Raw genomic sequence first — 26,493 nt, 5'->3', positions numbered from 1 at the left:
AATTTAAATGGCGCTGACTTGATTTATTATTTATCATTCTGACTCACTGTTCTCTACAGACAATGTGCTAGAAAAAGTCTTTTTCTTACATGCCTTAACTCAGCGAGCTTTGACATGATATGTGTTAAGTCTACAGTGCAGTGGCCTCTGCAATCCAATCGAGCATGTTTGCTTCAGATCATGGGTGTTTCTGTATCGGCACTCACAGTAATCTCTAGAGGCACATTTCTCTCAGCGAGTGTTGATGTGAGCTACATAGTTGTTGTATTTCCTCGGTGTATTTCAAGACAGAAAGACACATTTCCTTAATAAAACAGCAATGAGAAAAGGCTCCCAGTGGCAAGAGATGTATGTGTGAAATAATGTACTGAAAACATTTCTATTTTGTAGTGTTTCTAAACTGTTTGGTTTCAAAATAATGTGTACCAGGAGGATATGATTGGTTTAAGTGTCACTGTGTGTTTACACACATTATTCCAACGATAGTTTTAAAGTTATAAAAATGCTTTCAATTATACTGAAACTATAGGTCACAAATATTATTTCACACTTAATCAGATGCTGTAGAGAGGAGGAAATCACTCTCAGTCTTCAAACTAGGCCTACTTAAACAAACATCAGTGTGTTTTGGGAACTGCACATTCTTGCACCTTGAAATAAATGATGGTCTTTGCGACGAAATCTGATCTCAGAGCAGATGCATGTTAATGTCAATTATAAACTTTGTTTCAAATGATCGCTTCTGACAAGATCACCTAAGTATGGTAACTTACAGGTGTAAAACAGGCCAACGATGATATATTTGCTCATGTGAAGTGCATTTTCACAATTTATGGTATAAATAAAATAGCAAACAGCATCCTAATATTGTACTTTATAACCAAACTTCCTGTAGCCTATACAAAATTAATATTTGGGATTTATGTTAGGCTAAATAAAAAAGGAACTTTTACATGGTAGGCCTACATATACTTTGCTACCACCTATTGACATAAAGAGGTAAGCTCACCTTGCAGTTTTTATTCAACTGATACACATTAACCCTATTGCAACATTGTATTTCTGTGTAACAGACCATTTCCTTCACTTTGCAAACACATTCAAATTTGTTAGCGAGTAAAAACGTTTTAAAACCTTTACAGTAAAAAAAAAAAAATGTTTATGTTACGACTACGAGGACTTGCTTAAATATGATATCACCTTGAAACATGTTTTTATATAGATTTCACATATTTTGAGATTATGAGAATTTTACATAATCAATTATTAAAGTATCCAGCCTACATAATTTTCAGTAATTACTTAACATTTAAATTTCATTTAGGTAAAATTAGACAGAACATTCTATTGCATCATGTTATCAAGCGTTTGTTTCATGTCTAATTTTTTAAGTAATTTCTTTCCATTGTCCTACGATGTTGCCCCCAAACAACATATTTTTTTATTGTTTTAAAAGAGTACCCCACTAAAATTATTTTCTTAGTTACACGGTATTATACGCTATTTAATAATTACTGTAGCTAATTCTTATTACGTACGAGCGTTACGTGTGAACTTCTTCTAGCAAGTACAAAATTGCTCATTGGCGCCGTCTTGCGACTGTAATTAAACTACCAAAGGACAATATTTATTTTAGTAGCCTACATAAATGATTGCAGAAAGAAAATGAAACATCGCTCAGATGAACAACAAACCGGTAAGAGGCATAAGATGAATGAGAGAGAACCTAAAACAGATGTTTATTGTCGCTAATTAAATTACAGTAAACAGTAGCCTACATTATTATTTATAACAACATAAGCTACATTAATATTTAACGTAGGCTATTCTGTGCTGAGATGGACTATTTTTCTTTGTGAAAGCTTTTAAGCTATTATTTAGGATTATAAAGTAATTTTAACTCAAGTAATCAATGTTTCATTTCAGTGTGTTTTATTTATTTATTAAGCTAGATACAGGCAGGCTGTTTAAGCGTGGGCCTGATCATCTTGTCAGGGTTTATTTTGTGATAATGACCGCCTGAATGTATGTTATCCTTTACATAAATTCTTCAAGAGGTCAACGGTATGGTAAAAGCACATATAGCCTCTTTTGTTTGTGTGTCAGTCGAAGTTGCATTGTGTGGGAGGTGATTATTTGGCCATGAGGACACGCCCAAGAGGCGTTACCACAGCTCACAGTTACTACACTAAATTACAGCGCGCACGTTCTGTGCGTGTCAGAGAGAAGTATGACCGAAGAGAACGTGTCGGAGTTTGACAGTAAAAACTCAGAAAGGACCTACATGAACTTACCATGACTTTCTCAAGGAACCCCTTTTGCGCTTTTTTACTTCTTGCTTTGTTGTTTTTGTCTTTAACAGTTATTCTGAAAAAATGGCACTTTGGTCTCCAGGAGAACAAACCTTTTGGTGATGCTGCCCGCCCAGATGGTCTAACTCCAGCGCGGGACAGATTGCTCCAGCAACTCACGGAAAGACAACAAGAACTTGAGCTCTTGGACATCACTTTTGATGATAAACAAGGCTTTATGGATCAAAGTTTCTCCACAAATGACAGTGCAGACTATATCAATGGGAAATTAAGTTTGGACAACCCATTAACTGCTAAAACTGATATTGGCTGTGAAGAACTTAGTGGCATCAAAGCTGTTGAATTTCTCGGTTCAGGTTACACTAAAACAGTATTAAAAGCAGCACTGCCGCAAGGATTATTTGTGGCACTGAAATCCGTAAACCATCAAGGTACAGACATGAGATTGTGCATGGAAGATTTTCAAGATTCCCAAGGTTGTAATGAGCTTGTATCTTTCAAACTGAGGAAGGAGATTGTGTTATTGCAGAGACTGCAGCACCCCAATATTGTAGAGGTAAGAAAAACACCCTTATGCAATAACTTGGACTCACTCTCCAGGTTGTGCCGTTGTTATGTAATATATTAGATATGCAAAAGCTTAATGCCACATGTTGCATTTTGCACCAGTTTATCCACTATACTTGTTGTGTTCATTCCAGCTGAAAGGTCAATGTCAGGACAGCGCTCTGGTTGGTGGCATCACAGCAGTTCTGGAGCAGGGGATGCCACTTCAAATGATACAGCTCCTGCAGAGCCCCTGGGAAGAGCGCTTTCGGGTAAGAGCACCACCCCCAGGCCTCCTGTGGAGTGTTAATCAGAGATTCCCCACCCACAGTCCCCCCACAGGGCATACCTGAAGTGGGGGTGGATGAAATTCTTTGGCTTGGGTGGATTAACTGGAGCCCCATCTCCATACCAACTGAGCCTGATCAAATAGTACTGAGGGACAGATGTCTGTCTCAGATGTCCATCCTTTTTCTTTTCTTTACCCTGATAATTTCTCGGCACCGTTTGAGGGAGCGGGCGATACTGAGTTTCACGAGGCGAGAGTATTTTCTTTCACGTTCACTTTGGTATACAAGAAGCAGGTGTTGACACTCTGCACCTTTGATTTTTGATGGGCTCTGATGATGACAAATGCATTTAAGCTAAAGGGCTGTAATCGAGTGACTCGTCTCTTTGACATTCTTGCCTTCTCTGAAACACGTGGTCGAGAGTCATTCAAAAGGTGTTTGGTTTCATCCTCCTCTGTTTTTGAAGAGCTGTAGCTACGGTGTCTTCAAGGGTATATTCAAAGGTGACTTAATACCTTTTCTGTGCTCTCCAGTTTTAAAAACATTATATAAGGAAGTAAGAAAAAATAATGGATATGGTGAAGACTAGTTAGCAAAAACAGAGTTTATATTTACAAATTTACATAATTTAGGTTGTGCGTATAGGAAGATCAACGTACTTTATTGATGCCTGAGGGGACAATTTGGGTGTAAAACAATGCATAAACCATAAGTGTACAAAAAAATCTATACTATTTACACTGCAAAAATGTTTTCCACATTTTGAGTATAACAAAGTTACGAACCAGTGAAAAATTCTGCCAGTGCAGTAAGACAAATGCACTTGTATTAAAGAAACATTCTATAAAAATAAGCTCTATATATTGTGTTGTTTCTCAAGTAAATTTATCTTGTTTTAAGGGATTTTAGATATTTTAATGAAAAACATGCCTGAAAGACTGCAAAATTAGTAGTATAGTAATTAGTAGTATTAGTATAAAATACTGTAAATACAATAATATATTAATATTATGTAATATATAGTTCTGAGTATATAATCTTGTTTTGTTGGTACATGACATTCACAAGTGAATAATCTAAAAAAAGTGCAAAATTATAATAAATATATATTTATTAGTGCTGTCAAACGATTAATCGCGATTAATCGCATCCAAAATAAAAGTTTTTGTTTACATAATATATGTGTGTGTACTGTGTATATTTATTATTTGTATATATATATATACACACACACACACACACACACATACAGTATATATTTTGTAAATATTTACATGTATAGACATTTATATATTTATATTCTTATATTTTATATTATATATAAATATATTTAATATATAATCATAACATATTTTTCTTAAATATATACATGCATGTGTTTGTATTTATATATACATAATAAATATACAAAGTGTACACACATATTATGTAAAGAAAAACTTTTTTGGATACGATTAATCGCGATTAATCATTTGAAAGCACTAATAGATAGATAGATAGATAGATAGATAGATAGATAGATAGATAGATAGATAGATAGATAGATAGATATGCGTATATATTAGAGGCTGTCACTAATGATTATTTTGGTAATTGGTCGATTATTCTGGTGGTTAATCGAATAATAGGTTAATTTTTTTGTGGTAATAAAAATAGACCTAAGCAAACAAGTAACTATTGATTGTGTTTGTGCACAGGTCTGTCTTGGTTTAGTGCGGCTTCTTCAATATCTGTCTCATTCACCGCTGGGTTCAGTGGCCCTGCTGGATTTCCAGCCTCGACAGTTTGTTATGGTGTCAGGAGAACTCAAGTTAACGGACTTGGATGATGCAAGTATTCAAGAACCGGCCTGTCAAGAGGACTCAGACTGCCTGCTGCAGTTTCCCCTCCGCAATTTCACCCTCCAATGCTCCCCCTCTAGAACCTGCGAAGGCTTGAACGAGATGAAGAACCTCTACAATGCCTACAGGTGAGCACTTCCCACATTCCACCTTTATTGTCTGAGCCAGATAATAAAATAGTTGTCGTACGAGAGTGTGGCATGGTCGGTGCGGGGAGTTTCATGGCAGCTTCTCCCCCCCTGTGCCTGTTATGATTAATTATCTGCCCCGCTGTGTGTCAGGGCATCAGCTGTAGCATATTGATCTCGCAGCTTGAATCGCCTCTCTGCTATTCTTGGCCGAGTTTCGGATGAATTATATGAATTCGTTATTTTCCTCCCCAGGTATTTTTTCACCTACCTACTGCCTCATCAAGCTCCCCCACTGCTGAAACCTCTTATTCACCAAATAATGAACTCCACAGGTGAGCTTTACTGCGAAATTCATCTTGATGAACTCTAACTCTTGAAGTGGCTGAATAATGGAAGCTTAATTTATGTTCTTGTCACAGGAGATTTAAAGCAAAGCATTAACGAAACCCTGGTTGCCTTCGAAGAGGTTTTGCATATGTACAAATCTGGGCTGCACCTGGAGAATTTGCCGCCATCAATAACCAGAGGTAATGTGTTGATTTTAATGATGAATTATACTTCTTAACAGTTTTCAACTCCAATTACATGCATATTCAATCATAACTACGGCGAAAAGCATTCCAGATATATGCAGTGCTCTCAGCTTGATGTGTTTCCGACTGCACCTTTAAGAAGATGTACTTCAGTCATAAAACCTGTGTAACTCAATCCATCTTCAAGGGCAACTTTTGTAGCCCGTAAGACTCTCTCACTCCCTCCCTGTGAGCTTTGACACCCATAAATCAATCACACTGCCACAATAAAGCTGCACAGAGGCATTAAAACAGCCAAGCATTGTCAAAGAATTTTCAAATCTTATGTCCAAATGCGTTCACAACAACTCTCGTAAAAAGTTTCCACACGTTCCCCTCTATTTTGAGATTTTGGCAGAGCCGCCGCTGCCTTTTGTTGTCCTCACATTTGCGCGCACATATTTAGTAACATGAGATTCTGCCACCTCTACTGTGAGAGGACTCTTTTCTCTTAAAGTCTCTGAACATGGTAATATTTTACAGATGGGTGTTGCAACAGTGTTGAGTGGATCCTGGAATAGTTTTGATGCATTTTTCCACTTTGTACAGATTATGCTGTCCTGAAAGGAATGAGGAGTGTTGCAAATATGGAATACAGATGCTGGCCATCGTACAACCACCAGGGCTGCGTGCTGTCTGTGCACACTGCCAGAGAGGCTGCGCTCATCTGCAGTTCTCATCCACAGTGCACGAGCTTCTCTCTCAGTAGTGAAAAAACATGGACAGGTCAGTGTATGCTTTGGATTGTTTGATTCCACTTACATCATTAGCAGCTTTTACAGAATAATCAAGTTTTGTTCTTTGGCATGAAAAAGTGACACAAAAAAATTTAACATATATTTTATAAACCTTTTTTTGAATGATTTTATAGATAAATAATATTATATTTTTAGCATATAATATTAAATATCATATAATATCACATTTAGCTTAAAACAGATCCAAAATCACAGCAGAAATTTTTTTTACCACTAGTGTATTTTCATCATGTCTTTCAGTAAAATATCTAAAAATGCTTAAAACAAGATACCTATTTTGTAAAACATCTTTGAAAGATAGTGTATAATATTTTAATAGTTTCATATTTGGAATATTTTCCTTAGCCCTTCTTTTGTTTTATGAATAAACTTTTTTATGAATAAAACCATAAATCTAACCTACCAAATTTTGTTAGATTTGTTTAATCTGATAAACTCCATTTAAATTTATATTCTGAATGCAGTTCATATCTTTTCAATATTCTTCTCAAGTAACCCAAAAATAATGATTAAAGTAATGATTTTCGTGGTGTGCTATTTGAGAAAGAATGTGTTTTATATGGAAAATGGTAGCAATAAATCCTCAGAACTGCCTCGCTTTGTCAAAACACAGCACAGAAACCTCTGAAACATCAAATAAATATCTGTCTGATGAGCAGGCCTTCAATAAAGCGGCTATGCCTCTGTTCAGCAATATAAATCATCTGAACGCATGACTGTTGTGTCTGTTTGGAACAGGCTGTGTCTAACCCAAGGCTCTCTTTGCCTTTACTTGTCTGCAGGTCGACTTCTTGCCTCTTTCAGAAGTGGCTTCAGCCATCTGGTTCCAGATGTGAACTCAGCAGTGTACATGAGGAGGGTTAAAGCCTCGGGAGCAGTGCTTTGAGAAAGAGAAAGCCAGAGGAACTGAGGGGGAAGGGGGAAAATTTGAGACAAATGAATGTGTTATATTTATAGGCATCTTACTCAATGGCTGTTTGATCTTCCTGCCAATCCTACACGCTGCCAAGGAGCAGTTAAAAGGATTTCCCTTCAGGTATAATTAACCTGAAGAAAAAAAAGCAGCACGAAAAATACCGCTTTCTAACTGTTCCTCCTGTCTTACGTTCACATGGCATGGTCCACTGCAAGGACATTGAGCCTATTTTTCACTGGCTGATGCCTGCAGGAGGAAAAAGAAAACAAGCTCTTTCACAGATTTACTTTGATGTTAATGAGGCCAGAAGTTTGCAGCGTTTTGCTGGATGCAAGTATGTGCCGAGAACCGTGTCAATAGGCGGAAAAGTGCTGAAACCACAAAAGCGCAGGAATGTATGTTGGACGCCATTGTCCTTTCTGCATTTACTGATAGAAATCTAGATATATCAGAAGAATGCCAGACTTCATCCCATGGGTGTGTCCGTTTTCTTGTTCTTTCAAAGAAAGAGATTTTAATGTTATTTGTGTGGATATGTTCATTCTACATTCTGTGTTTTATTTTAATACCTTTTTTTAAAATACAACCTAAGTAATAAAACAAATTTTTCCACAGTTTGTCTCTGTTTTATTACTAAGCACAGTTTATTTAGCAGATCAGCGAAAAGTCAGTGTTTTCCGATCACATTAACAGACACCTTTTTGCATTAACTACATCGCATTACCATCTGAATGTTATCAGTGCATTCTGTTAATTCACTTTTCAGGTGTGAAATCAACTGTCGGTCTTTCCATTCTCCTCTGCTTGCATTTTACCAGCTATTTCTGAGGAGACCTCCAAGCACAAAGTTTACACAAAACCTTTCCACCGCATACCAATAAATCACTTGCAGGGTCATTATAGTTTAATTGTTACATGTAAATGCAGCTTGTTTGAGGCCCTTTTCTCATGGAGGAGCCCAAAAACAAAGGAGCATTAAGAACAATTAAAGTAAATCTGCTGTTAGCACACGAATGGGGCTGCCATCTGCCCTAGTTAGGGGTTTCCATTCATGACTACATAGATATGCACAGATAAGCCCAGCTATGGTTTCAGGGGCAGGGAATGTTTAGGTGGGAGCCTTTGTCCCTCTTGCATTGCCCTGGAGCTCCTGGGGTTTGGCCACTGATAAGATCTTATGCAATTATTTTACATTATCTGAAACACTTGGCATAAGGATGACTTAATGCAGAGTAAATCAGTAGTGACGGAATTATTCAAAAGTTTACTCACCATGCAAACTGTTTATGTTCAGGTGATTTACGGGTCAGTGACACAATGGTCACGTTTTGTTTGGGTTTAATATGCAATTCACACAAAATTATTTGAATACACTTCTTTTATTATGGGCTTGTTTTTAATTTCCAGATTAAAATGAATTATATTTAGGGGACATAAAAAAATGTCAGGGTGGTACAACTTTCCTGTAGAAAAAAGTAGAAAAAAAGACTCATTCAAATGATGAATTAATTGAAAATTAAACCTTATTAAGTAGTTTGATGAAATCTTTTAGTACAATTAGTTAGAAAATATTTATATATTTTAACAAAACTTCTTCATTGCTTATTAATATTTGAAACTTTAATTAAGTCAAAGTCATGTGGTGTGACCAATGTGTAGAAAAAACATAAAACAGAAAATTATATCATAGAGAGGACTTTATTATGGGCATGTTTTTATTTCCAAATTAAAATTAATTATATTTGGTGGACATAAAAAATGTCAGGGTGGTACAACTTTTCTGATACTGTATCATAAAAAAGAAAAAACAGACTCATTAAAATGATGAATTAATTGAAAATGAAACCTTATTAAGTAGTTTGATGTAATCTTTTAGTATAATTATTTAGAAAATAGGTATATATTTTAACAAAACTTCTTCATTGCTTATTAATATTCGAAGATTTTGTTAAATCAAAGTCATGTGGTGTGACTAATGTGTCGGGGGAAAAAACACAAAATAGGAAATGATATCTTAGAGAGGACCCTGCAGGCCCTCATCATGACTGTGTGTCAAGGTCAATAAATCTTGGCTATCATTTGATCTTTTAATGACAACAGATGGTTAGTTTACGTTGTATGATGTCACTCTGCAAAAATGTATAATATTGATGAATTAAATGAAATATACCAAAAATATACTTTTCAGTTCATCATCACATGACATTTTTAGAGCCATTATTTCTGTAAATGTTTTGCAATGCTATATGAAATCAACATAAATACAAAGAATACATTTCTAAAAACTTGGCACATGTGTTTTAAAGATTTTTTCCTTTAATTTATCGTGGAAACACTTATTGGTCATTGACCCTTACAGCGATGCCACTACACTCATTTTGTGGCTTCCAGTGTGTTTTTAAAGTCCAAAAAAAATACAGCGATCATCAAATGAGGTTTACAACCTTTCATCCCACAATTAAATTTCTGGATTCTGTTGTGTTTTTCTTGGCTTGCACTTTGACACAGTAATGGCAGACATGACTTGTAGCTTTTTTTGGCCAAACTCACAAATCCATGCATCACAGCACACAGATGGAAACACTACAGTGTTTAAAACACACTCTAGGCTTTTTGAAAAGCACTACATATGTTTTACAATGTCAAGAATAAAAGAACATGTTGGCAACTTGTGGCTGTTTTCTCTTTTTTTCTCTCTCTATTTGTGTTGGCTCTTGAATCTCAGTCTGAATCACAGTTGCATCGCCATCGCCCACACCCCAGCATTAGTTACAAACCTTACAATACATTTCTGCTGTTTGTTTTTTGGGTAAGGATACATAGAGATTCCTTACCTCCCAGTGTCTCATAGTGGGGCTCTGTGTTTCTGTGGTTTTAACTGACAGCCAGGTAGTTGTGTGGCGTTGAAGTGGATTGTTATTGCGCCCTGCTCTTTCCCTGCCATTTTGTTTCTTTAGTTTCCTGTTTCACTCAACTTATTTCTATCACTCTTATTCATGAACTCCATCTGGAAATGATATGTAGCCCAAAAGCAAGCCAGAGCTTGTGGTTTAAAAACATGTTGCATTTGTGTACGTAAAGCCGTGAGGAACTTCAAGAGATTTCTGTGGAGGATTCAGTTCTCTTCTCTGACTTTTGTGTAGATTGACTCTGCTAATACAGGATAAGCTTCAGCAGGTCCAGTTTTGAGAGCATAATCAAAGTCCTTTTAAAGCAGTTCACTCAACCATTTTGGTACTGCCTCCGGGCAGCTATTTTCTAGGTAATAAGTATACAGGTACAGCTCCTGTCTACTTCAGTGAGGAAAGTCTGAATAGTCAAGACCATTTTAATAACATTTGAATCTGAAATAAGCAATCAAATCTGACACCGATTTAGCTTCTTTACACTTGTGAAAAAGAAGCACACTTGAAGGTGTTCTTCTCGTGTAATTTCAAATCTTAAAAGTATATTTTTAAAACTGTACTTGCAGATAATGGAATACTAATTAAATAAAAGGCCACTTAAGGGGTTAGATTCCCAAGACTGTTTCTTAAAACTTGTAGGTACTAATAAAATAAAAACATTTTTGTTCTTTAAATACGTACAAGTACAGAACATTGTTCATGGGACGTTTAACTGTTTAACGTTTAACGTTCATCTAACATTTAAAAAAAAAAAAAACTCGCTACTTGTTTCAGAAAGTTAAGAGAATGTTTAATATTAACATTCCCTATAATGCTTGCAAAGTGACAAAATGGAATGTTTGCATAACCTTAAAAGGGTTTTTAAATTTAAAAAATAGAGCATTTAAAAATATTGGAACATTAGCAAAACATTACCAGAACATATTCTTGTTAGCTATGATAGTAATTCTAACTGTAGTGTGTGTTACTCATTATTACATTTAAAGTGAATATATATTTTAAAGTACTAATTTGCAACTTCATCAATAAAAAAATGTAATTACAAATACAAGTTTTAATAGAAATGACATTAAATTAGCTTACCATAAATGCTTGTCGGTGCATTCGGCAGTACACTTTAACCATAGTTCAAAGACAAGTAAATATAACAATGAACTTAATTCCTACTTAAATTGTTCAAAGAAGTGCTCTTAAGTTCAATAAATTGCATTTAATATACAATTAAACTATAATGCATTTTCTTTTAATTGGAAATAACATGGAATGTCTGAAAAGTATTATATTCTTTTCAAGTATATTATTTCCATAATACGTTTTTAAAAGTATAGTTTTTCATGCTGGTCCAGTTAGTACACCACCATAAATGGTTTATAATTCTAGTGGTGTTTAGATCTGTTTCCCCAATCAGATTCAACACAACAAATGAGATGAGACAAGAAAGATGATCAGGTCACAGTTTCATAAAAGCATTCACTGACCATAGAATTTGTTAACAGGTGACCCACTCTCGAGCATGTCAAATTCAGAAATACAGCAAAGTCTTGAGATATCTGCTCGTACTCCCACATGAAGTGTTTCATGTGCTTTGCGTTTGAAGCTAACGCCCCCTCCTCCTCCTCTATGTCCTTCTCTAATGCCTTTAAGTCGCGCCACAGTTAAGGGTCATCCATCATAGTGGGTCCACCAGGTCTTCGTTCCACTGTTGTGGATTGACACATGGCTTCTGTAAATCATTCTCGGTCCGGCTGGCCTGAGCGCCCAGGGCTGGAGATGCTGGCAGAGAGCTGGAGGCTCTGGTTCTGGTGCTGGGCCAGCTGCTGGAGAAACCTTTTGTTTCTGAGGGCCTTCTAACCTTGTGCCTGTTTTACAGTTTCTCAGGGGTCTAGAACATGTGTAATTGATGGCTTTGACATATCTACAGAGATTTATTTGAGATAAATCATCACTGAAGTTGTTTTTAGTTTAATACATATATAATATCTGAGAAAACTACTACATTACATTTTATTATTCATATTTATTGATTATTGTTTATTATTATTGGCACTTGTGTAGTTTCTTCAGTCTTGTTGGTCTTACAACTAAAATGTAACTTTTTAAGTTGTTTGATCTGAATCAAAAAGTTCAGTAGAAGACAAAATGAAGATTTTTTAATAAAACAATTTAATGAAGATTAATAAGGTTTTAACCAAATCAGATAGTTCAGCAGCAGCGATGACAAAATAAATATTTATTGTTAAAATAAAGAATACAGTTTTAACTGAACCAAAAATTCAGTGGCAGTCATGACAAAATAAATATCCTTTTTAATAAAATATTTTTAATGATACATAAAGTTTTAACCAAATCAGAATGTTCAGTTAGAGAAAATAAAGATTCACTTTTAATACATTTTTAAATATTTTAATAAAGATTTAACCAAATAAGTCAATAACAGCCATGACAAAAAAAATCATTAATCATCAATCAGTTATGACTCAGATGCAGCTAAATAAAGATGAATTGTAATTTTTTTTTTATCAGAATCAAAAAGCTGATCAGCCATGACAAAATAAGACAATTTGATCACACTTTATTTTAAAGTCCAACTATCGCCATTAACTACGATTTTTGCCTCAATAAACTCCTAATTTGCTGCTTATTAATAGTTTAGGTATTGGGTATGATTATAGAATATGGTCATGCAGAATATGTACTTTATAAGTACTAATAAACAGCCAATATGTTAATAATATGCATGCCAAGCAACTAGTTAATAGTGAGAATACTATGAAGTGTTACTGAAAATTTTAATGAAATATCTGAATTCTTATTTATATTTGTTTATTTATAAATTACTCCATATGTTCCAGCTCTGCATTATCAGATTGTCACTGACTTACATCTAGCTGCCAAATCAAATAAAGGTAACACTTTACAATAAGGTTCATTAGTTAAACATTAGTTAATGTAGTAACTAACATGAACTAACCATGAGCAATACATTTGTTACTGTATTTACTAATCTTCGCTAACGTTAGTTAATAAAAATACAGATGTTCATTGTTAGTTCATGTTAGTTCACAGTGCATTACCTAATGTTAACAAGATTTTAATAATGTATTATTAAATGTTGAAATTAACATTAACAAAGATTAATAAACGCTGTATAAGTGCAGTTCATTATTAGTTCATGTTAACTAATGTAGTTAACTAATGAACCTTTTTGTAAAGTGTTACCCAAATAAAATAGCTGTTGTTTATTTACTATGACTATAAGTAAAAGAGTGCAGAAATCCCAGGTAGTTTATTCAATAGTCTTATTATCACAGTTTGCATAAAAACTTTCAGACACCGACACAATGTGTTAAGTTTCTACTGTAATTAGCAGATTGCCCCAATATCCATAAAACAGTTAAGGAATCAGTCAGGAGACTGTTAAATCTGGCACCATTAGGAGTTCATTAGTCTGCATCATTACAATAGAACCAGTATATGTCTTTCAGGAATATTAATTAAATGCAAATCACAGCTAAATGGACTAATGAGTCACTAAACTGGCTTTCTGTCATTCCCGTTAGAGAGGTTCTGGCAGCGTTTGCCCGTATATGGCGCCCTCCAGTTTAAGACTCGGCTAAGGTGTCCACCTTCTTTTTAAATTATGCTTAATATATAAAGATACGTAATCTTTGGTGTTGTAAAATCTGTCATGTGTACAAGGGCCTATTTAAACACTATTTAGCGTGACTCTCAGACTTTTTACGATCAATTTGTGATAATGGGCACCAATTTTGTGTGTTTCAGGAGTACATTAGAGCAGTAAAAGTAATTTTCAGTGATTACTCTGAGAAAACAAGCAGGACTGATCCAAACTCTGTGGGGCTGGATGAGTTACTGTTGGAGGTGGGGGTTGAGGTTATGTTTGGAGGTTGCTTTTGACATGGGGGTGAAGTTACGTTTGGAGAGAGTGAGCCCCCCACGCTCTTTTGCAAATAAGGATTCGACCATGTGGAGGTCTCAAAGGGTCTGCAGAAGTCCAGCAGAGAATGGGGACTGAGCCAAAGACAACTGATTCAGAGTCATGTGAATGACTTTCTTATGTAGGTTCCTGACATTATATCCTAAACAATACAGAAAGAGCTCAGAAGTAATCTGGCAACTCTGAAAAACCCAGTTGTAAACTTTCCAGGGCACTGATGGGGACCTAAGATTGACCTTCGGTGTTTTCAGTGAGACTCCCCCAAAGCAAACATATTTTGGAAAGTCAAACACTTGGCATAGTTTACTGTAGCCTATCGTGAACTCTCTAAAATGCAAAATACATGTGATGTCGATCAGTTAAAAATATCAAAACACCTATTAAAAGATTCCAAATCATAAATTCAAAATGGCAATAAAGTCAAATAATTCAATGGTTTCTAACCAGGGGTCTAAATACACTGGGGGGACTAAAGCAGGTTCCAAGAAGTACTTGTAAAGATTTTAATTGTGCTTTGTGAAACTTATAAAACAGAAAAACAATAGTCCATTTTAAGGAGTGAATAAAATAACATGATATGCGCAATGTGTGCAAGTTTTATAAATGTGCATGGTGAGTCAGTTTTTAACCCACAGTATTGTTGTATTTTTAATTGACATTAATGATAATGCTAAGCGATGTCGAAAATAATATAAGTTGAAAGGAACACATGTCAGGTTTGTGTCAATGAAGGAGTAGGCTGTGTTGATGGGGTTGTGGTGGTACATAAGATGAAAACGACTGGGAAGCACGAAATTCATTTGCCTTTTTTCACTTTATGTGAATTAAAACATTCAGAATAGCCTATTAGTTCTCAGAATAGCCTATTAGTTCTCAGTGTGTTTTCCCTTTCAAGCAAAAATCCAAAAGCAACCAAATAAAAAATCAACGGAGAGCTTAAATGTAACTTTGCTACAACACTGCCACCTGGTGGTGTACTTGCAAACTGTCCCAATACACCCACTGTATAAAGTGGAGCATCAACTAAATGTCAAATAAGCTTTATTATTTAAAATTTAAAGGGATAATTCACCCAAAAATGATATTTTGAAAAACAAAAAACAAAAAAACTATTGGTAACCAAACAGTTGACGGTAGCCATTGACTTCCATAGTAATTTTTCCATATGGAAGTCAATGGCTCCTGTCAACTGCTTGGTTACCAACATTACTTAAAATATCTTCTTTTGTGCTCAACAGAAGAAAGAAACTCATACAGGTTTGGGACATCTTGAGGGTGAGTAAATGATCAGAAATGACAGAAATTTCATTTTTGGGTGAACTATCCCTTTAAGATTACTTTTAAATTCTTAATGAACTTAATGATACATATCTGACTGGTGAATACCACAAGCTACCACATTTGTTCGTAATAAAAAGCAACTTGCTCCATTATTTTGAGTCATCAAACACATTTTGAATAAACACATTTTGAGTTTTATGTAAAATATGGAAAGTAGCAGCCAATGTAATTATAATAATAATAATAATAATAATAATTCTTATATAAGATAATAATGCTACAAAACAATAACAACAACAATGACGATGATGATGCTTGTAGTGGTGGTGATGATGATGATTGTTATTCCATCATAATTCCAACAATATTCACACAATGAAATATCCCCATATAACAGTGATTTAAGATTACTTATAAAACTTCATACACATGTGACATTGATACAACAATACAGGCATTACATAAACAATTGTCTTTTGTCTTTGTTTCTATTTTAGAACAAGAAATGAAACTTCAAATAGCTGCACTCATTTGTAGCCACTGTTAAATTTAGGGTTGGATGGGTTCATCTGGCTTCAAAATAGCTAGAGTGACAGCATTTGTATCCGGTAATGGAGCCTCTCAGTGTAGCAGGCCGGTCAGATTAAATGGATTGCCTCCAGAGGAAAGAGGGAGGGTGTAAACATATTTATCGTCCAATAGTGGCTGGGCCCATGAGTGCTTGATATGCATTCTTTGCATCCCATGGTTCTCAGCTGGCCAGCGAGGGCAGAAGCAGAGAGGTCGGATGGTGTACGCAATCTCAAAGAGCCATTTGTTTCATCGTCAGAGTTTTGTTTTGGACACTATCCATTCAGAGAGAGTTTTCCACTTTACTCCATAATGTCAGACTGTGAGGGGCTTCCGATGGGTGAGTATCCAGTGTCAGGGAATTTTGGATTTATACTGTTTTGGCCTGGCTCCATGGTGACAACTCATCCTGCAAATATGTTCTCATATTCTGCTTGATGAGAGTGCAAAGGTTTTAGCCATATATGGCTGCTCTCAGGCCGACCATCTCTATCGTTGGACATCTTAAGAGAGAGACTATCATTTTACAAAATGTGCTTCAGTTCTATGTGTGTGTCTGTTGCAAAGTATGTGTTATAGCCTCCACAAATAATGTATTTGGATCATTCATCACAGCTGAACACTGCTGCAGCTGTTATTTATAACAGTGCCGTGTTGATATGCGCTTCCCGCTTGGGTGTCTTCATGGCAGTGCATTTATAACATATATAAACATAAGACACGCTTGAAGGGATCATTTCCCTCACATAGAGCAGAGCCTAGGAAAGTCTGGCTGTCTTCACAGTGAAAACAATCAGATATAAATAGACCTTCTCCCTCCTGGTGCGAGGAACAATACTGTTTACCAGGCATTTTACCTGCTAAAGCATTATACTAACCCAGTTAACACTACAGTCTAAAGAAAAAATGGCTGTATTCTGTTCTGTTATATAGTAAACTCACATTTAAAAAGCATATTAGTAGTTACTAAATTGCCAGCGATTTGCATTGAAATGGTTTGTGTCCTTCTTTTTTGTCACGAATGCCTCCAGCTATGAAGATTATGCTATAACAATGTTTAATATTTGAAGGTTTGTTATGGGAATGAAGTCAATGCATTCTCTTCCAAATGTATGTGGGTGTTATCAGTAGTCATGTGTAATAACTCATTGCTGTTATGTGTTTGCCAAGGCCGGCTCTATCTGTTGTTAAGAATCTGGCATGCACAGATATTTGCATATATCAGAGTTTAAAAACATAGGTTTTGAGAAGTGAGAGTGTCTAAACTCCATCCAGTCAGTGTGCTGCTAGATTGCTACATTTTAGTATATTTTTAGTCTGTGCTTAGTAATAGTCTCAGTAAAGCTGTTTCTGAGCCATTTAACTTATTTGTGTCTTTCCATATATGTTATATCAGGAAATCAAGATGAGTAAGTTAAAATGATATAATAACAATAACTTAACTATAAAGTAGCCTGTGCTTCTCAGTTTTGTTTTTGAATCTCCAGAGAAAAGTTGTGCAGTAATTCCCAGTCATGAGACAGCACACAAACAGATAACCGTGAGCTGTTTACAGAACTAATTAATTAGGCTGCACTTTGGAATCCCTTTCATAATTGTGAAGAACGTCTTTGTTTAATGAAGCTCAGAGTTTAATGAACCCACTTTGTATAATTATTGGGCCTCCGTGTAACAGGAGGCCATTTGTTTCCACTGACTGAATCTTAAAATGTCCCAAATTAACTGCAGGCTTTGCACTAAATAAACAATCTGATTTTGACACACGCACACATAATATCAGAACGAATTTGCTACGTCAATGTACACTGATTGTTCTCAGTCATAATTAAAAGCAATGTAGTCCAGTATAATATTTCAAACTTGTCGAGGATTATCACATTACAAATTTACGTCGCTCTAAACAAGTGAAAAAAATATTTATTCAAGGTTTTTATTTATTTTTTATAAATACGACGGTCTCCTAGTTTTTGCGTCATTCCCCCAACAAACTTTTATTTAAATTTTATTATTATTATTTGCCCCGAAAGTGTGACTGAAGAGCATGCTTTGGTTAAATATGACGCGGTATCTGTGAAAATACAAAGAACAATCAAGGTAAATATTACTTTAAAAAAATGTTTGTGTGTCACCTCCAGTCAAAGAGCAATTTTTCAAAAAACGTGACAGTATTGTTAATGCTGTATTTCACATAAATAAAATGAAATACTATAGCTATGATATTAGCCTTAGCAAAAAAATGTCTACAATGTATTTTCCACCATATAATGCCGTCTTAACAAGTGCAAATATTGATAGTGTATCAAAAAATGACTTGAAATCCTCAGTGATACATTCATTGTTAGTCATTTTTAGTAACGTTACACAAACAGGTTTTCGACAGTGTGTTTTATTCTAGAGTTTGTTTGTAGTCTACAGGGACAAAAGTGCCCATAGTTTAAATAACACTGTTGATTTGTATACTTTACAACAGTAGCTATACTTTTTATTTTCTCGCATAATTGTTGGATTACGTGCATGCTGTAAGTAAACCACAAGGTGTCGCTGTTCAGCCATTTACATTAGCGATGGCACACACACTACGCCCACCCGCTAAAAGGTCAGATAATTCATAACAAAGGAGAATTATATTGTGGCAGAATTATATTTAGTTGAACTGCGAGCCGTACTAATGCATGACATGACATAATGGTATAAGTAGAGGTGCTCTCTATGAAGGACATGACCATGGTCTCTGGTCATCTGAACTCAATGTGTGAGTAAGGCTTGGGCCTTAAGAGGACATTAACACTATATGTGATGTATGCTATCCTTTATAAGAGCTGATAGTTGTGGAGATGTGACAAACATCCAGCAGCCTTCATTTCTTTCTATTTTGGCAGGTGATAAAATAAGCATTTCTGACTGTTTTATTGCCCCACCCTTGTTTCTCTTGATGAGAAATAACTAAAATCATCTCGGACTTGGAGAATTAGTGCAGCTTGTGCCATTACAGTTTACTTTGCAAACCTCTGTCATGTTGGCCTTTGAAGTATTGTGTATTGTCATGTTGAAAAGCATGCTGTATTTTCCATTGCAAGGGTATTTTTATATAATGACTTCACTCATCTGGTTTGGTCTGGGGAGGAGCATCTCCATCCGTAATGCAATTTCAGCCTCTTAGTGTTGGCGGGCAGAGTTATTCAAGATAGTATATTGATCGACCAAAGTAATCCTGACAATCTGAGACTGGTAATGTGTAGTCCCAGTAAAAGCTAGCAGTATGTTCACACTGTGGAGAAAAGTACTCCTACTTTTGATCTATCCCATTAGAGCAATGTGATTTATGAGCCCTGTATTTTGGCCCACTAATTGGTTTGACCAGTGAACTAGTCATGCTATTAGATTTAGCTATAATGAGGACCTTTATATGAGGACTATACAGAATATAGCCTCATTCAAAAATAACATGATATACTATGATATTTTGGTATTGTATGGGTTATTTTATTTTTTATTATTATTATTTTTTTAATCAGCCAGTATGTATTGGATATTTATTAGTGCATGCACATACTGCCATTTTTAACATCTAGATTACCTTTGCAATTATCTTATGCTGACTATGAGTTAAACTAAAACACTACTTTAATAACACTTCATCTCAAAATTAATATCCATTTTTTATTATAATTATAATGCTTTGATGCCTAAATTCTGATTTTAGCTGTTAGTGTTTTATTATTAACTTATTAAAAAAAAAATAATAACAATAAAAATAATAAATAAAGGTAATTGTAATGGTCAGGACAGGTAGAAATAGATCCTGAAAGTACAATAACAACTGCACAGTTTCACCTTTTATAGCGCAGCATATGATCTGAAACTAACCATATACTACAGTTCAAAGCTCTTCTAGATTCTAGATCATGAATGATGTGATGTTTGTGAAAGAAAAGAGCTCTGTGTTCTTGTACTGTAGGTCTATGTAGAGCATCATGTATGTTCTTCCTTATATAGTAACTGGGGGTTGGGATGTTCCATGTATCCAGCAGCAGAAGTCAGATATGATTAATGTTTTCCCTGCTTCACAGGATACAGAGCTGTGCAAACAGGAGTACATACATTCATCACAGACCAAAGAACATTTGAATCACACGTCATACAACCCACATAGATTGAATGTCTTTTAATATGAACAACATCCACATTATCTTTCTATATGTAGTTAATTTATAGATAGTTACTTCATGGCTGGAATATTAGATTCTGTTTGGCCATATGATTCAGCATAAAATATATCACAATTGGGGGTTGCAGCTCATTTAGTGCATTTTAACCATGCTGGCTGGATGCTTGAGTGAATTTATGAGCGCTGATGTAAGATTTAATGACATCATCATCTGAATGGGAACAGTAGGGGGTGTCAGACAGACGCACTCACGTTCTTCTGTGTCCCTGCTCCCTCTCCCCATTCGCCTGCCTGTTGGTCCATGCTCCCTGGTAAGATCCACACCACAGGGGCCACGGGAGCAGGGCTTGGACCAGGTGGTGGTCCGGGGTTTGTGGAGAATAATGCCTCAGGGGAAGCCGCTTGGCTGGCTGCCCAGGTCCCCACCCAACACCAGCTGTGTCAGGGGCCCGGAAGTGGATGGAAAGCTTGTGGAAATGCAGATCACGTGATTGAATGTTGGTCGCCTGGCCTTGTGTTTGTTTGTATGTGTATTTGAAATGATGTCAAATTAACTGTGTATAATGTTCAAAAGTTGTGAAATAAGATGTAATATTTCAGCTGATTTTATTTGGCTGAACAAAACTTTCCTTTTTGCTAATTCTGCTGATCTTTTTCTTTCCACTAATCCGGTACACTTTCATCGGACAAATTAACCACAGTTGTGTATGATGTCATTTAAATGATGTCACCGTGGTTTGACCAGCATTGTTTGACTCATGATGTTAACTGATTAGATTTAGAGCAGTGGTGAGTTGCGCTCGTATCAAACACACTGTCTGTCTGCAATTATGTCATTTGATGCCTGGATTCTCAGTTAATTGTGGATCTGAAACCCAGAGGATCATAAGTGATATTTCAATCCCAAAAGCAGATGATCCCTGTTCAGGGGCAGATAACTAGGATAGAAAGAAAGAATGAATGTACGACAGAAAGAGTTGCATAAAAAATTATGAATATGAGGGAGAAGCGACAGGAGAATTATGCATTTGATAGGATAAACAAGAATCGCAGATCCATAGCGGTGCTTTGTTATATATATATATATATATATATACACACACACAAATATATGTATATGTATATGTATGTGTGTGTGTGTGTGTGTGTGTGTAATGGCTTGCGTGGTAAGTCTCTTATCTTCACAAAGACTGAATTGAATTAATTAAAAAATACAGTAAAAACCGTAATATTGTGAAGTTATATTACAATTTAATATAACAGTTTTCTATTTTAATACATTTTTAAAATACAGTTCATTCCTGTGACTGCAAAGCTGAATTTTCAACATACCAATAATCTTGTACCTTAATATTTCACCTTAATATTTCAAACAAATACTGATAGACATTTCTCCATTGTTTAGCTGAGGGCCATTTCACTGCCAATCAAGCCAACTAATGTTCTATTATGCATTATAGTGAAAGAATGTTGGTTAATGAAGTATTAATGCAAGTTATTATAAATCATTATCTAATTTTATTGCATATGATATGATATTTAATGACAGAAGTATGTCTATTTTGCTGTTGAAGTTCAGACTGATGGATGTGTGAGGGCTGATGCTGTTGCTAGGTGGTGACAGAGTCATAATAAACATGGCTAACCTAACATGAGATTATCCAGTGTCCAAAAGTAGCTGCTCAGGGTTTTGTTTCAAACACTAAGAACAGAGAGATTCAGAAAGTGTCAGCTTCATTAGACCTTTTTTCCAATTGACCTGTACAGAGATTTCAGTGTCACTAGGGATTAAGTCATCCCTTCATAAAGAGTCATTATTCATTCACAATATGTATGATAATAAGTTGTTATATAATAAGAAGCTTGCACATGTAAGATCTTTTAATGAGCAGGTTGAGTCTGTGCTTCATGTGAATGTTAATTCACTAATAGGCATTGGGGCAGAGGAAGGTGCAGATGCTATTTTAGTCTAAACCTCAGGCACTGGCATGGTCTATTACCCTGAGATTATCAACACAACCTCCTGACATTGCTTATGACATGCCATTAATGCAGTTGTAGTTCTACTGGAGGAGGAAAAATATCAGCTGATCGCAAGCATTAATGCCATTTTTCATGTACAGTAGGCAGATTGTTGTATACTATTATTGTAATATTATTTAATAATAGCTAGCTTGACCTAAATGCCACAAAAGCTGGTTCCTGTATATGTTGATCTGCAAGGCCATGTAGTTTTGCATTTGTAAGTTACTTGGCAAATTATTTTCTGGTTTTCAGCATAGAAATTTAATTAAAACAAATAAAAAATTTACAAAATTGAATTCATTTATTTTATTTTTAATATAAAAAATCTCTGGAGCAGATGGATACAGTGGATAGGAGCAGTGGATAGATTACTACTCTTCTTTGTTTGTGTATATTCTTGACTCACTGTAGTTTAGAGGCAGTGCTTCCTTAGTTATAAAGTACTGTGAATATAAGCATACAGTATGTGGACATGCAGGAATGTTAATGTAGTCTTTGGATTATACCCTATAATTTTCCTTACAAAAAAAAAACTGTAACTATGTCAGGTGCTGAATATAACTAATCCCCAAGAAGCTCCTTTATGATGCAAATGTGTGTATCATTTTGTATTTGTTTATATGTGTTTGTATGAGAAAGGTGCAGCCAGTATAATTGGAGAACAATAGGAGGGTGTAGCACTATTCGGCTGCCACCCGAGGGATCCCCAGACTTACACAGAGATGATGAAGTGCTTCTCCCAGCCCCTCTCCCTTCCCCCAGCTGGTGTCTCTCTCCAGGGGTCTGTGCACTCTCTAATCTCACAGCACCACCACTGGACTATATTTGCCTCGATTAACACGCAGGCAGTCGACACCAAAAAATCATCAAAAAGTGCTTGTGCTGTTCTATAGCAACATGATAGAATGTCACCAGTAAAAGTCAAATTATAGAAAGGAAATCTTAGAAAATCTAAATTTGAGAATCATAGAATGTCAATATGAATACAGTAGTACAGTTTCAAATTTTTTTCTGTATTACTAATGTATTCACTATTACTTTTAAATGTGTGTATATATATGTCATATATCATATATTATGTATTACAGTCATGGCCAAAAATATCGGCACCCTTGGTAAATATGATCAAAGAAGGCTGTGAAAATTATTCTGCATTGTTAATCCTACTGATCTTTTTTTTTTTTTTTTTCAAAAAAAATTTTTTTTCCCAAAAAATCTAACCTTTCATTGGATACTAAGAATTTAAAATGGGGGGAAATATCATTATGAAATAAATGTTTTTCTCAAATACACATTGGACACAATTATTGGCACCCCTAGAAATCCTTATGAGTAAAATATCTCTGAAGTATATTCCCATTCATATTCACAATTTTGAGCACTCCAGGGTGATTATGAACATGAAATTATCCAGCCATGGCTTCCTGTTTCACAGAAATATAAATAGGAGGGAAAACAAAGCCCAAATTCCCTTAATCATCCATCACAATGAGAAAAAAATATTTCTGATGTGCAGCAAAAGGTAATTGAGCCTCACAAATTAGTGAAGTGGCTTTGAGAAAAGAGCTAGAGCAGTGCAAATTCACATTTCCACCATCAGGGCAATAATTAAGAATTTCCAATCAACATAAAATGTTACGAAATTGCCTGGAAGAGGACGTGTATCTATATCGTCCTAATGCACGGTGAGAAGGAGAGTTTGAGTGGCTAAAGACTCTCCGAGGACCACAGCTGGAGAATTGCAGAAAATAGCTGAGTCTCGGGGTCAGAAAACCTTAAAAAAAAATTGTCAAACAGCACCAACATCACCACATGTTGTTTGGGAGGGTTTCAAGAAAAATTCTCCTCGCTCATCCAAAAACAAACTCCAGCATATTCAGTTATCAGACACAACTGGAACTTCAAATGGGACTGGCTTCTATGGTCAGATGAAACTAAAAAATGAGCTTTTTAGCAGCAAACACTCAAGATGGGTTTGGTGAACACAGGGATAAAAAGTACCCCATGTGTACAATGAAATATACTGCTGTATTTTTAATGTTGTGGGCCTATATTTCTGCTGGAGGTCCTGGACATCTTGTTTAGACACATGGCATCATGGATTCTATCAAATACCAACAGATAAAAAAATCAATAAGTGTCTGACTCTGTTAGAAATCTTATAATGGGCCATATTTGGATCTTCCAACCGTACAATAATCCAAACACAAACCTCAAAAACAACACAAAAATGTGTCACTGAGAGCAAAACCAAGCTTCTGCTTTGGCCGTCCCAAGTCCTCTGACCTGAACCCTATAGAAAATGATTGGGGTGAACTGAAGAGAAGAAGCACCAACATAGAGCTGGGAATCTAAAGGGTCTGGAGTGATTTTTGATGAAGGAATGGTCTCTGATCTCTTGTCAGGTGTTCTCTAACCTCTTCAGGCATTATAGGAGAAAATGTAGAGCTGTTAAACTGGCAAATGGAGGTTTCAAAAAGTATTGAATAAAAGGGTGCCGTTAATTGTGGCCAATGTGTATTAGAGAAAAACATTTATTTCATAATGATATTTCCTCCCATTTTAAATTCTTATTATCCAGTGAAAGCTTAGATTTTTGTGAATTTTTTTAATAAAAGATCAAAAGGATTAACAATGCAGATTAATTTTCACAGCCTTCTTTGATCATTTATCAAGGGTGCCAATATTTTTGGCCATGACTGTATATATATATATATATATATATATATATATATATATATGACATATATATATATATATATATATATATATAATTTTATTTATATATTTTATATATTTTCATTAGTTTTTATGACAAAATGCTTTATGCATGGATGCATCTGATGATTTGACATTTCATGTGATCATATCAGAGCAGCTGCGATAGCTCAGGATTTAGATCACTATAGGCACTGTTTTGTATTTTATTTTATTTTATTTTATACTGTTTTGTACTTGAATAAAAACATGTTTACTGTATGAAGCAAAGTTTTTAGGAATAAAATAAAATAAAATAAAAATCCCTGTGAGTTAGAAATGACTTAAACACACAAAGGTGAATGACAGAAGCTTGAAGTTTCTCAAACCAGACAGATAATTAATGTAAACCATTATTGTGGGCTTACCATCATGATTCAGGACAAGACAAAACTTTTTTTGAGCACTTTATATTGTTATGCACTGGCTCAATTTGTTTCTAACTAAAAATTAAATGAGAAATCCTTCATGAACATGCTAAATATTGACTGTATTTAATTACGTTATAAAATAAAAATTTATGTAGTAACACATATGTTATGTATTACTAGTGCAATGGCATTAAAATTGCAAATTGAATATGAAAACAATTAGTTGACATGATCAAAGGTCCCTTTTTTAATGATTTCAGAGGACGAGACATCATGTAAAAAATGCAGGAAAAATGGATGGCTGCCTTCTGGGGCTAATCCTTGATTTGATCTTTAGCGGGACAGACAGAAGTGGCAGTGTCAGCACTGTTATGGGGTCTAAGAATAAACACTATAGGCTCTCTGATGCCAGATTCAAGCAGCACTGCTGGCCTCGGGACAAGAGAGAGAAAGAGAGACACCAGTGGGACATGAAAATGTCTCATCATCCACCCCTCAGATCATTTAATTTTTTTTAGGCTTCTGAGGCAAAGCCATGGCCAAATTGGACACAGAAACCCCAGAAATCCAATTTAACACAGCTCTCTTCCACTTGCCATCATTTGAGGTTGGGGGATGGGGTCAGGAGAATAATCTTTAAAGAGGCTCTTGCAGCTTTTCAATCCTTTTTTTTTTCATTTGACTGTGTTTTGTTTGTTTGAAGATGTGTAAATATAGGCCACGTCGTCATTCTTATGCATATTCTACCGTATGCGCCTGTCTCTTGAATAATTTAAAGAGGTTTTCCCCTGTGACGACCCACAGTCAAAACTGAGATACACTATTTCTGCCAACCTTGGTTTCTCTTTGATGGTTGTCCAGACTGCTTTGTCTGTCTGAAGGCAGATAAGGGTTGAATAGTACGTGTTTAGCTCTGATTTTTACTCTAAAACCTTGTTTGTATTATGGAATAAAGAGTGGAAAGTGAGGTCATGTATTGTGTCTCATATGTGGAAAAGTCCCCAAAAACCTTCCTCCTCATGTGGGAAGAACTGCTTTATTTCTTTACTGTCTGCAGTGTTGGGGTAAGCAGTATGACAGCAGCTTTTTAA

General features: G+C 35.4%; 2 protein-coding genes across 6 annotated transcripts in view; both read left to right on the top strand.

Moving 5' to 3' along the window:
• The first annotated feature begins 1,576 nt into the window (after positions 1–1,576).
• On the top strand, positions 1,577–7,970 carry pkdccb (protein kinase domain containing, cytoplasmic b). Of its 2 annotated transcripts, XM_058749597.1 has the most exons (8): positions 1,577–1,696; positions 2,363–2,868; positions 3,014–3,130; positions 4,846–5,117; positions 5,373–5,452; positions 5,540–5,647; positions 6,242–6,418; positions 7,233–7,970. In XM_058749597.1, the coding sequence occupies exons 1-8, from the start codon at positions 1,666–1,668 to the stop codon at positions 7,334–7,336; spliced, it is 1,395 nt and encodes a 464-aa protein (XP_058605580.1). In that variant the 5' UTR covers positions 1,577–1,665; the 3' UTR covers positions 7,337–7,970. The 2 variants fall into 2 exon arrangements, with proteins under 2 accessions (XP_058605580.1, XP_058605579.1); XM_058749596.1 differs by lacking the exon at positions 1,577–1,696 and having other exon boundaries at positions 2,175–2,868.
• An 8,272-nt stretch (positions 7,971–16,242) lies between these two features.
• The window catches only part of eml1 (EMAP like 1), a 55,078-nt gene continuing 44,827 nt past the window's right edge, over positions 16,243–26,493 (top strand). For 3 of the 4 annotated variants that reach the window (XM_058749635.1, XM_058749634.1, XM_058749633.1), the window contains exon 1: positions 16,243–16,421. In XM_058749635.1, the coding sequence (XP_058605618.1) occupies positions 16,256–16,421 (166 nt within the window). In that variant the 5' untranslated portion in view covers positions 16,243–16,255. The remainder of the gene's footprint in view (positions 16,422–26,493) is intronic. The other variant, XM_058749636.1, reaches the window with a different exon arrangement.

The sequence above is a fragment of the Onychostoma macrolepis genome, chromosome 17, assembly GCF_012432095.1.
Source record: "Onychostoma macrolepis isolate SWU-2019 chromosome 17, ASM1243209v1, whole genome shotgun sequence".
Taxonomy (NCBI): Eukaryota; Metazoa; Chordata; class Actinopteri; order Cypriniformes; family Cyprinidae; genus Onychostoma; species Onychostoma macrolepis.
The sequence above is the reverse complement of the archived record's forward strand: the minus strand, read 5'-3'. Positions and strand labels throughout refer to the sequence as shown.